Raw genomic sequence first — 13506 nt, forward strand, 5'->3', positions numbered from 1 at the left:
GAGAGAGAGAAGAGAATCTCAGTGCTTTTTATGACTTATTCTCTAAATCCACACACTGTCTTTTCTACCATATCTTATTCTTTAGAATCAAGTCACTAAGTCCAGCCCGCATTCAAGTTTGGAGTACAGAGAGGAGTTTCAAAGTATTTGTAGATAATTTAAAGCTATACCAAAATCCTCCTATTCTGTGAAATTTTCAGGGACTAGAATAAATGTACAAAAGATACACTTATTAAATTTGCAGGTGACAAAAGCTAAAAGAGGTATCTCCTACAAGAAACAAAAAACCTAGAGGTAAACGTTTTCTTTTCAGGTTTGAATGCTGTTATGAAACAAAAAAGAATATACATAGTGGGATATAATTAAAGTTCTGCTTTGAAGTTCACAAAATATTGCATGAATGCAAGATGGCCCAATCTTTTTGGGAGGCAATTAAATTGGAAACTAACTTGGGTTTTAGTTGAAAACAAGCCTAATATGTGGTTGAGCTATAATGTAGTTGTTTAGACAACTGTTGCAAACCAGTATACTGACCAGGCCATGGATGCATGGTGAATGGAACAGTAATTGCTACTTTCAGATATAGGAAATAATATATTATCTGAATATATATCAGAATATATTCAGATTCAGGAAATAATATATTAATTAGTAGGCATGAGGTTCAAGGCTGGCCTAAAAGACTTATAATTTATAAACACAAGAGATTCCATAGGGTCTAAACAGAAGGATTACTATAGCATAAATTTATTATGGCATCAGAGATGTTACTAATGGTGTGACTTTCCTATTTATAGGGATGAAAATGTTCCTATGTGTTGCCCAGTGAAACTGTCCTCCCAAACCTCCTACTGGTCCTCTGAGCAGTGTCATGAGCAGCACACATGTATGTTTAAATGAACAGAACTTTTTTTAAATCAAATATTCTAGCACTCTGGCTTTAAAAAGTTTGAGTTTGATGTCCTCTACTTAGAAATGAAGACAAACACAGGAGGAATTAAAGGAGATGGAGATGAGGAGTGGGAGGAAGAGGGTGGACAGAGAGAAATAAAAGAAACCAACAAGACTAAAGGGAAACAGGGAGATCACACAGCGGGTGGACATGCAGGAATGCACAGATCATGGGAAAGAGTGAACCCCAAAATAACACTGTAGCTTTTGCAAAGAGGAAACACATGATAAGAGGAAAGGCACCTGGGGAAATCTTGTAGGGATCATATGTCAAATAGCCAAAGAAGAAACATTAAAGCTTTCTTTTGAAAAAGAAATTTGAAAATATTTGACACTAAGAATCGTGTAGGGAAGTAATTCTTGTTGAGTTTACCTTCTTTATAGTTTAACTCTTCTGAGTCAGGTACTTGTTATAACAATAACAGCAATAGTAAGAAATAATATATTGAGAGTTTATTGCACACCACATGCTTTGCTAAGTGCTTTGTATACATTTCCTGCATTAATTCTCACAGCCATCACATTGCAGTTATTATTATAATCCCCATTTTATATATGGCAAAACTAAAAGAACCAGACAAAATCCAGATGTTGAAATCAACTAGTCTAGCTTCAGTGCATATTTCAGAATAATTATAGAGGGAAAAAAGTGACAACATTTGAGGAAAGAAAGGAAATTTTATAGTCAGTTTATGTTTTGTTAATTTATAGCATTCCATTTTTAAGAGTGGCTCTTAAATAAAGAATTGGTGCTAGGTAGACCTATCATACTGAAGAAAGTACCATTAGAAATTGCTTGAAAACACTCTCTTAAACTATGAGAATGAATAAAGATGTTGCAATCACATGAGCCTGGTTTTATTAATCTATCTGGGATTGAAAGTATCCTTGATGGATAAGGAGAAGTGAGGAGAAACTACAGGAGAAATGAGCTTCAGAAGGAGAGATAAGAAGGGCTTCAACATGCAAAGAAAGGATAGGGATTGGTGATATATGTTCTAATTATTGCATCAAGATAAATCATCTTTGGTATAATAACACATCAGCAGAAATGGCTGCTTGATTTAGGCTTAGGATGTAAAAGAAAAGTTCAGTGGTAATATGTATGCACAAAACATGTATATTCAGCCAGCAACAAAAGCCAAGGAATAGGGAAATGGTCACTTGGAGAGCTGGACCTAGTGCACCAGGGTTACATCTCCAGAGTGGCCCCGTTCCCATCCCATAGCCTGTAAGATACTTGAACACACAGACTGAAGAGGACTGAATATCTACAGCCACATCAATGAGAGAACATAGGCAAAGACTCAGTGAAAACATCAGACTAGAAAAGGTTCTGGAAGGCTCTTTAGGCTGGGATCGCCCCTCCCTCCAATACTCCCTAACCCTGTTTATTGGGAGAAAGGACTTTCATTTTGTAGCCTTAGAGATGTGTTAGGGAAAGATCCTGAGAATTAAATCACACACTCTCTCAGTGCCTCATTTCTTTTGACTCCCCATGAGCTGAGCTCTTGCCTGGATTCTTACATTTAATTTGTATAAAATCATGCAACATAGATATTATCTTTTTTATGAACAGATGAAGAAACCAAGATGCAAATAAAGTAAATTATGAGGTTTGATTTGATCCAAAGTTTGACTCCAAAACCAGTGCTTTTAAAGTCATGTTGAAGTCATCTTTGCTTACGTAGCTCCACTTGTGCAGCCTAGAGATGGTAGATCCCTACTATGTCTTTGATATAGGAAGGAAATAATGATGTGTCTGTTCATGTATATTTTCCATTTCAGCACACATCCAAAAGACAGGAGTGAGTTTTATCAGCTAAGTTAGGCTATTCTTGGGTGATTCACACTGCTTTCCAGGGGTCAACGTCTCATCACTTAGGAAGGGTGGTTCTCCTTGGCTCAAGAAACCACCTAAACAAGTCTGAAAAAGCTCCCTTGCTTAATTATGCCCTTGTGCTCTGGGTCTATTAATTCACTTCACCCAGCCGATCAGTTTTCTGTTCCAAGAGATTAATTTCTTTACCTTGGCACACTAAAGGATCAAGGCTCACAACATATAAATAGTTCTTTTTTCTTCAGCCTCAAGGTGTGTTGTAAGGATTAATGAGATGATGCTTATAATTGCATTTTGAGCTCCTTGGTCAAAGGCACTTCATAAATACAAGATATTAGTTCTTTGCTGAGGTTCATCTATCAATTACAAGTGGCCAAACATTCTAGATGGCCTCTGGGTAGCACAACACCTCCCTCTCTGATTCTAAAAGAGTTGATCTCAGGCAATGCCAGGAATGTACTAGAGCCAAGCTCAGGGTTTCCCCAGTTCCTTTCCTTTAGCGTCATATATTTCTCAGAAAGTGTTCTTTGGGGACAGAGACGTGACAAGAACCTCTGAACTGCCCTACTACTTGAAGGGAGCAGTACTACTACATTGATTTTCTTTTGCCTCTGGCTCTATTACATAGCATTCATTCTTTGACTGTTATTAGACTCACAGTCTGATTTTTTTAGTGTCAACAAAGCAATAAAGAAAACTTCTCCTTCCTTTATTTCAGGGCTCAAAACAAAATGCAAAAATACCTCTGGCATTAATTTTGCACTGATGAATGTTATAACGATACTCCTGTTAGCACATCCACGTGTTTGACAGCATTTCAGATGGTATTAATAGTCTACCTGCAAGAAAGTGCTTTCTGCCAGCCTGGTGCAAATTGCTAGACCCTTTAAGCCACTCTTCCTTAACTTAGCAGCAGTATATCATCATTACCTGTGGCTGGACCAAGAAATCGCATTTTTCAATGCCTGAATTGCTCTTTTACTTTCAGTGGCTTTAGAAACCCACTTTGTTTTGGAAATGGGGTTAGCTGAGTATATTTTAGAAGATACAGAAAAATAAAAAGCAATAGCTAGGAGATTTAGGGGATTTTTAGGATGTTACATTTTCAATGGTCAGTTGATCTTCGCAAGATAACTTTTGTGGGACCAAATAGGATATGATCATCTTTTGGATGAAGGCCTGATAAGGTTGTGAGATAATGGAAACATACCATGGGACCAGTGTGCTTCCTTTTGATCATTAGGAAAGAGTCGAATCATATTAATAATGATAGTTTAAATAAATTCAATGTTTTTCATATCCCAGGTTCTGTATACACTCTACCTCCTATCATTCCATACCAAGTCCTGTGGTGAATTGGGAAATGGACTCACTAAGGCTAAGTGACTTGCCCAGGGTCACACAACTAAACATTGGTAAAGGCGGAACTCAAAATCAGATTTGTCTCCAAAGCCCATAGTCTTAACTCCTGTGCTGTATTGATTATGGCTTTAAGAAAATTAATATAACTTCTAATGAATAGGACCTATGTTTGGACCAAGTATAAGTATAAGAATAGTATAAAAATTATTTTCTGTGCTATATAAGAGTTCTCTCTACATGTTTTCACTTGGAAAAATTTTTACTCCTTTGAGACTGTTAACAAATTTCAAGTCCTCACCTTAAAGGGGGACTGGTGTATATTGGGGACCTATTGAAGGATCAGGGTCAATTTGCTTTCTTTGTCTTACCTTCCTCTGTTCCTTGTTTCTTTTCTTCTAAATGGATTCACCCAAGTGTAGGAGATGCGAGGTTGACACATAAAGGTTGGAGCTATGTGTATGAACCAGTTGGGCCTTAATAATTTCACTTGAGAGTGTTCGGTTCTTCACAATATTATAATTCAACAGTTCATGTGCATGTTATACATGTCTCCAGGAGTTGAAATACTTGATAGTAGAGCCGACAGTCCAAATGAAAATGACCATGAGAGGCCAATTATATAACGACCTCAATTCCTTATTAAAAATACATAGGAATAAACACACACAGACACACACACACACTCTTAAGTAGAATAAAATGTGACTAATACTTTTTCTAAAATCTGGGCCCATGTAGGTGAGTTTCATATCCATAGAAGTATTTTAAGAACTGTTTATTTGAAGATTTTTGATACAATTAATAGATTTCTCAGTGTGATTATGAACTGCAGTAATTGTCTAATTACTAATGAACCCATGCCTCCTTTCAATGGCATTATGAAGGTACTAGTCATGAGGCCATTCTTCCCTGAGTATAGCATCACTTTCTGTTGAAGAATTGATTTCATTCTTTGTTTAAATTTACATGCTCATTGCTATATGAAATGTACAACTGAATGTCACTAAGAATTTATCAAGAATGTATATGAATTTGGTGAGGTTTGTTCAGCTGTCAGAATAGTCCTGTGTATGAATCCTTCTATTTAGAAGGCGGTTTGCTCTTCAATCAGTTTAGCAAATGGGGCTGGGGCAAATGAACTCATTCTCATGCACATGTTTCTATTAACAAAACAATTCTTACTAATGTTTGAGATAAATTAAAATAAAAACCAACAAGAACATGAAAAGAGACTAAGAACAATGTTAATGTGACAATTTAAACCAATTTGGTTTTCCAGATGACCTTCCATCTTTCACAACTTTTAACACCATGAAAGATCATTATCCTTAGTGCCAGATACTATCAATCTGGTGTGGACAACTTAAAACTTTTTTCTAAACGTCTTTAAAGCTGAGGTGGAGAAGAATGACTCTCTGTCACTTTCAGAAGGATCTAAGGTTGAATCATGGCTATGCTGTCCTCCTCCCCATATCACTTATTTGTTATCCAACATAGGTACCTCTTTTTCTAGCCTATACTATGTCCCAAAGTAATTTTCCATCATGCTTCATGTTTAAAAGAGAGTGGATGGTGGGGATGGAGATGCTTAGGAGAACCAAGAGCCCTGCGTATTTAAGGAAGTAAATTAATACAACTTCTTAATTAATTAATTTGGTGCATATTGAACTCTGACAATTTGTAATTTGGGTTACTTCTGATTTTGCCCTGCATTTTACTAAGAAACTTAGCCTGATATTTGTTATTGACTTCACTAATCTATTCCACAGTGAGTAGAATGAAGGTCGTTACTATATTTAATGTTGTAGCCAACAATGCCAGATAGAGAAAACCTGAAGTAATATTAATAGAATATATTCAAGGTAAATCTGGTATGAGCCAATTGCTATTTCTCAGTATGGTATTCTGTTGTGGCTAAAATCTTAGAGGATGAATAACACCTTCTATGATATCTGGTACCTATAGGGCAGCATTAAGAGTTATATATACATGGCCGGGCGTGGTGGCTCACGCCTGTAATCCTAGCACTCTGGGAGGCCGAGGTGGGCGGATCATTTGAGCTCAGGAGTTCGAGACCAGCCTGAGCAAGAGTGAGACCCCATCTCTACTATAAATAGAAAGAAATTATATGGACAACTAAAATATATATATACAAAAAATTAGCCGGGCATGGTGGCGCATGCCTGTAGTCCCAGCTACTCGGGAGGCTGAGGCAGTAGGATCGCTTAAGCCCAGGAGTTTGAGGTTGCTGTGAGCTAGACTGACGCCACGGCACTCACTCTAGCCCGGGCAACAGAGTGAGACTCTGTCTCAAAAAAAAAAAAAAAAAAAAAGAGTTATATATACAGGTTATTTTCAGAAAAATATATGCTCCTTTTTTATGAAAACATCTGAAATTTACTCCACTTTATTTTGGATTAATAGAATCTTGTAGCAAGATTTACCAAGGAGGAACGTTATAATGATCTCTAATTGGTAGCAATATTAATAGATAAAACTAACTTTTTCCACAATGAACTTATGGAGGCACCAAAAAGTTAAGTTACATTTCTCCTTTCCCTCTTGCCTGCCCATCCCTTTTGTTTTCTTTGAGAAAAGATACTTTGAGAAAAACTTTAAATTACCCACTGTAATCCAAAACTGTTAATTATTCTTTCTATTTATTACATTTTATTTTTTGACCTGTTAATATGTTATAGTTCAGGCCAGCTAGATATGGTCCCATAATATAGTCTGGAAGCAGATCCATAATTGCTTGTTTTTTCTTTCTTATTTTCTTTTGTGGGTTTTTGTTGTTGTTTGTTTTAATATCTGGATATTAAGAATAATAAATAAGCTTCTAAGAATAATTTGTTCATAAGAGAAGCAAATGGGGAACCTTGCAAACATCCCCCAATGTTGTTACCCTTTTCCCAACCTATTCCTCCCCCACACTTATGGACAGCACATACCACTTTAGTCACATGTGTAACTTCTTGGCCAATAGTAGCTCCTGTATGGAGATGGACTTATGATTGAAATGCTAAGGAATGTGTCTATTCACTTTATTTGATGCTTTTTGCAATTCTAATATTCTTTATGGCTTTTAGATTTCTTTGTAAATTGTTTCCAAGCCACCTGCTTTGAGATTTTTTCCTTCATTTTTAATATCAGTAATTTGGAATGGAGTTCCATAAGTTCCAATATAGGGCTATGAATCAGAAGTAAGGAATTACAATTCATCACCAATTTATGCTAGATCCATGTGAGGTTAGTTGATGAGAAAGAACAGTTCCCAAAGCATGGCTTCATTATTTTGTTATTTGAAGCATATTCATGAGGGGTGTATCTCCACAATACCACTCTCCAAGTCTGTCCTAATTAGAGAAACCATGCAGGAGTGGTAATAGCAGTTACGAAAGGAAGAGGAGAGCATGCTAGCAGTTAAAAGCATCACATGTGAGCCTCAAAACTAATTAAATATCTCATGCTTGGAATAAGTGTCCCTACCAGCCTTTATGAATGGATGCTTGTTCAGGAAGGACCTCTCATAGGAGAGCGAGTGAGAGAGAGAGGGAGAGAGAAGGGAAACATATGAAGTCGGTGCCTATTTGTAGTAATAAAATGTAGGTGCTCAAAAGTCTACAAATGCTATATCATTATATTTATAACTACTTTTATTTCCAGATGTTTACTTTGTGTTTCCTTCTTTTTAGCAAGTCTGGAAAAAGAGGTAGTGATAGAAAAACTCATCTCTGCTGCTTTATCTCTTTAACATAGGTGGTGAGATGCCAGGGTCTCCTTTATGGAATAAGTCTCCTTTGGCCATCAAGGCTTAAATTGTCTTCTTTGATTTCCCTTGGCCAGAAGGCAAACAGTTGCAAGCACTTAAGAGGAGACGAAGGAAGGACAATGGCCCTAGACTTCTGATGAAAATACAGCAGAGTGGTAGTGGATCATGCATGACAGAGAAGCCAAGGACCCCCCTCACACTGTTAAACTGACCTGGCAGGTGAATTACTCATAGGTCAAGGAGATCTTTGTGCCTCAGTTGGCCCAGTTAAGGTGGGGTTCGGGTGAGATGGAGAGAGAGTGAAGGTAAACCCATTTTCTATAAATGGCCAAACCTCTTACTGATTCCTATTCCAAGCTACATTTCCAGACCATAATGGAGTACTGCATAGCTAAGACTCACCTGAGCTCTAAACCTCTCAACCAAGGGCAGAGTGACCTTCAACTCCACCTCTACTAAAGATAAATTGATATCTATCTCTAAAAACTTCATAAAACAAACCAAAAACCTAGGATGTTTTTTTTTTTTTGAATGACTTATTGACTTTTCAGATTGTTTTTTAAGCTGTTTTTTAAACTTTAAAGGCAACACTGATAATGAACGCTTCCAAATGGTAAAACAGAAAATCCCCTTCAAATATAACCGGCCCGTAGAAGAGTGGCTGCAGGAAAAAGGTAACCGTCGTTAAAACTTTCATTTTAAAATCATTTGATTCTAAACCCTCATTTTTAAAGCCTGCAAATAAATGTTCCTTAAATGATAATCGCCTGCTGCATAAATGACTGTTTTAATTTTCATTATAATTTGTGTCAGCTTCCACATGCCATATGTTGATAAATCATGCTATAATACATTGCCATTAAAATACAGTTAAAGGGACTAACATCTAGCCTGCTATCAGTGTGACAACCACAAACAAGAAATTCCAGGAACCTCTAAAAAAGAAATGTATTATGGCAATTTAACCACTGCATGACATTATTTGTTAATTTGTTTTAAATTACCTCTTACACCAAAGCTTTCTAAAGAATTTTGAAAAGTATTTTTTAAACTTACATGTCAAGGCTGTTTTGGCTTTACTCTCGGTAGCATGGTTAAGAAAAAAAAAAAAATCATAGATCGACTCTTGAAACTTAAACTGCTTAAACCAAATGTTATAAGGGGAGCGATGTTTCTTTAACATTTGTTCTTAAACAAAAGAATGAGAAAGATGAATTTTGCCTTTAAAGTCAAACCTGCAGAGGCAAAATTATTTTATAAGAGACTAATTGTGTCCTAGCTGCTGACTGAAACTAAATCAAAACAAAAGCAAACTTATTACACTTTGGTTGTGTGATACCCTTGTGTATTTGATGTTTTATGCAACAAAAGCGTAAGCGGTTAAGATAATGAGTTGGAAAGGAAAAGTCTCATGAAAGGCAAAACAGCAGTTTCTGATTTGCTGGAAAAAACAACCACTCTGTTAATAAAAGAGGGCAGCGGTTATAACTGATGTTAGAATTTTCTGTGTGGCTTCTACTTGTTAGGAGATAAAACTATTGTCTTTCAATGAAGAAAATTCTCTGTCTCTAGGAAGCTATTTATTCTATTCTTGCCTAAGCAAATATAAACTACTTTTGTCTCAACACGTTAAATGATCTCTCTTAACATTCCTGAAGATTTGATTGAGTTACACATAAGGTGTAATCGGGCATATTAGTCTAAAACTTAACAAAACAAAGGACTACTACAGCTTTAAGTTGAGTGAAGACATTCAGACCTTTAAACACGGAAAATCCTTGCGGAGTCTTAACTGTTTGCCCTGTTTTAACCGTATGTGGTCTAATTAAAAATAAATTAAGAATAACTCTAAAAAGCAAATAATTTTGTTTTGTAATCACTAGCTCATAAAGTCCCTTTAACATTAGAGACAATGATTGCCTCACTTTTAGACAGGAAAAGAAAATTAGATGCATGTCTAAGTCTCATGTGCCTGAGAAAACTTTTTTGTTTCTTTCAATTTTATGTTAATAATATTTTATTTTACTCCATTGCCTTTTGAAGTCTAAGTTTAATAGCATGCCAGGCATTTTCATTTGTATAAGCCATTATGATGTTATGAGTAGATTTTTAGTTTTTCTTACGATAGCATCGTTATCAGTTGGCTTCGCTATAGAAGGATGTTTTCAAATACATGAGTTGAAATTTGGGGTTGAATGAGGGGTGATGGCTGAAGTGGGGAGGAGGAAGACATCACAGTTTCTTAATTAAATATATATGTTTATTTATGCATATAATATTGAAAAGAATTATTTGCAAATGCTGAGGTTCTTGTCTACATTTGTTTCACTTAAATCAGTTTGTTTTGTAATTTGGGTGAGTAACATCTATTTGTTCTATTGGTTTACCTCTTCCTCTGCCTAGCTAACTTTCCCTTCAAAAGGCACAGAAAATATATAACGAAGGACCTTGTAAAGATAATGAACAATAAAGGGTAAAGAGAGAAGGATGACTAGACAGGTACATTAGGAAGTACTTGGAATGCCTCTTTCTAGTTGCTTCCGTCATTTGAGAAGAGAGCTGGGTCACAGAATTCCCAAGTCTCCTTTCTGGCTCTGTCTACTATTGACTCACTTTCTGACCTTAGACAATTCACTTAACCTCTTTATATCTCAGATTTCCCATCTGAGGAGAGGAGAAATAATACTGCCTATTCCCCAAGGGTGTTCTGAGGTTTAATTAATTAGTCTTTGTGCAACACTGACTGGAGACATGCAAAGATTTAATTTAAGCAGTATGTGAACTTGGTGTCCAAATGAGGTAATAATTAATAACTTCCAAGAGAATGGGCACCTAAAACAACAAAACATAAGCTGCTATAAGTCCCGTATTGGTGTTATAACCAAATTTTATATTATTGATGATAGAACAATTCTCAGATTGGGATATGCATATACACATATATTAATATATGTATACGTATTTGTGTATGTGTATACATATATATATAATGGTCACTTACTATAAAAACATGATTGATCATAAGTCACAAAGAGTGAAAACAATGAGAATAATGCGATCTGGCATTGATTTTGAGAGATCTTGGGCAAATGATAAAAAGAGAAACTTTGTCCATCCAGTCTTGCACATTCTTCGTAGGGAGAGGGTGGTGATGACTGTTTGTCGCTTATTCACTGACTGCTACTTAGCTGAGAGAGATGCATTAATTAGAGGAAAGGGTGGCAGGAGACTGAGAGTATTCCACTGTTCCTTTAGTTACTGCTGACTGTGCTATTTAACCACCTAATCCAAGGTACAGAGGGGTAGGAGAGGGTTTTAACACTGAAGAAAACCAGATTTAGCCATAAATAGTCCATGAAACAAACAAGCAAAAAAAAAAAAAAAAAAAAAAACCCAACTACTGGAAAATTAAAACATAGACAACTCCTTTTCCTGTCTCACCTCACCATTGTCTTTTTCTCAAGAAGGGATGAGTCAGATCTCTCTGCAAAAGCAGTGATAACCAGGAGTGGACCCGCAGCTTAATCTTATAGCCCAAGAAACACGCCTTTGCCTTTTCTGATGCTTGGGTCAGACTTGAACAAGCAAAAACACTTTGCGGAGTTAACTATGACAGCTGGAATGAAGGCAATCCATTATTTCTAGCCAGTGAAATTCTGCTTTGCATTTCAATTTCCTCTGACCCTCTTTTTATTTGTAAGCATCAACAGGATAACCACCAGAAAAATATCATTAGAACCATTATAGAGGTTATTATTGTAAAGTACATTCAAGAATTGGAATATAAGATTTTCTACCTGCAATGAAATATAACCATTAACTTATTACAAGTGCTGACCTGTCTACACACACACACACACACACACACAAAGAGATGGATAAATATTATGATTGGCCAACAGTTATGCAATGAAAGGTGTCGCTTGTCATTAGGGCTATCTAGTGTGAGATATTGAATTTGTATATCCTAGAAATCACCTGTTAAGCAGCTTCTTGTAACTAATTATGTAAAGCTTCCCCTAATGCCTATGTGAAATTGAGGGAGTATGTATTCCTCCCTTCCATCATTTCATTTCTTTTGTAGTAAGCTTAGGGCTTCCAGAAAAAGCTATTGTCAAAAATAAACAGTAAAGAAATGTGAACTCCAGGCCATTACTCAGTGTTATTGTGCATTGAACTTTTTGCTGCATCTTGAGGACAGAGGACAGAGGCCAAAGAACAGACAGTGATGCATGTACACAGCACATTGATGGGATTGGTGGGGAAATAATGGAAATCTATTAGATTTGCCTTGATTGCACCCTTTGAGATCTGGGCAATTCTGTTGTTATTAAGGCTGACAGATCCCATTTCCATATTCCAGAGACTTCTTATAAAGGGTAGATCATTTTTACTATAACTCTCTGGCCGATTTACCATACTGCAATGTTTGAAGCCTCTGAAGGGATATTATCTATAAATTATTCTTGACTAGTAGCCCTTCAATGAGAGGAGTTGACTCTTGTCTAAAGAGTGTCATCTAAGCACATGCATTTTCTCTTCTCTTCCCCTTCCATTTCTTCCATTATTATACGTTGAAGAGGTAGTCCACATTATATACCAAAAATTCAAGCATAGCTAAGCACTCTATAGCCTTGAAGACCATGTATTAATAATGCAGTAGAGGTTAAGAGCCCAAACATCACATTATGTCATAATAGAGATTGAGGAGCAAACTAAAAATTTTAGTTTGTTAAAAATATACCCTTTTTTATTAAGCCAGAAAAAATAAAATAAAAAGTTTTCCAGTTATTTATAGCTAAAATAATTCAGGTGATTAAGAATGACTAGAGCATTGTTTGATCATTAACTGATCAGAAAGGATATATTTAATTCCACTAGTAAGTCTTTCCCCCAACCCTTTCGTCATACAGAAAAGCAGAATAAATCAATCTAGAGAAATAACAATAAAGAATGCCTGAGCATGTTGATGTCCTGATAAATTACAATGAATTTTAAAAAGCTATTTGAGTTTTTCTGGGAAAGATCTAGCACCTGAAAGACGCTTTCATAAATAGAAATAGTTAGAAGTAAGATTAGTTGAGTTCTGCTATTCTAACCTCTATTCTGTAATGACTTCATTCTGATAGTTTTCTTTTCACAGAAGTATAAATGGTCCCCAAAGGGGAACTCAAAATAAGGTGAACTACTGATAATCTTCAACCCACCAACATACCTGTGTGTCATTTTAAGGAGTTTTATATGTTGCTTTCTTGATTAATACCCATTCACTTTTTAAAGTTCATTGATTATAAATGACATCTTTCCCCCCACCCCCAGGCCAGGACCATTATCAATACCTACTTATATTTCATATTTTAGGGAACGATTTAGTTGTATCTATACCCCTGATAAAAATTAATAGAGATAGGAATTTATCTGCCATGATATTGTTAAACATAAAATATAGATAGAATGTTATGCACTAAGAAGATTTATAGGAAATGATGCGTTTGGTGAATAGGATGTTCATTTTTACAAGTATACAATGAATCCAAGTCTGTTAACTGGAATTTAATTGCAGTTAATTTAATTTAATTAT

The 13506-nt window shown here is 35.9% G+C and overlaps 1 protein-coding gene across 12 annotated transcripts in view; it reads left to right on the forward strand.

The window, feature by feature from the left end:
- The window catches only part of NRXN3 (neurexin 3), a 1493796-nt gene that overhangs the window by 1329486 nt on the left and 150804 nt on the right, over nucleotides 1-13506 (forward strand). For 7 of the 12 annotated variants that reach the window (XM_069465175.1, XM_069465177.1, XM_069465179.1 and 4 more), the window contains one exon: nucleotides 8510-8599. The exons of the other annotated variants lie outside the window; for them this stretch is intronic. In XM_069465175.1, the coding sequence (XP_069321276.1) occupies nucleotides 8510-8599 (90 nt within the window). The remainder of the gene's footprint in view (nucleotides 1-8509; nucleotides 8600-13506) is intronic. 12 annotated transcript variants of the gene reach the window in all.

This window comes from Eulemur rufifrons, chromosome 2 (assembly GCF_041146395.1).
Source record: "Eulemur rufifrons isolate Redbay chromosome 2, OSU_ERuf_1, whole genome shotgun sequence".
In the NCBI taxonomy this organism is placed as follows: Eukaryota; Metazoa; Chordata; class Mammalia; order Primates; family Lemuridae; genus Eulemur; species Eulemur rufifrons.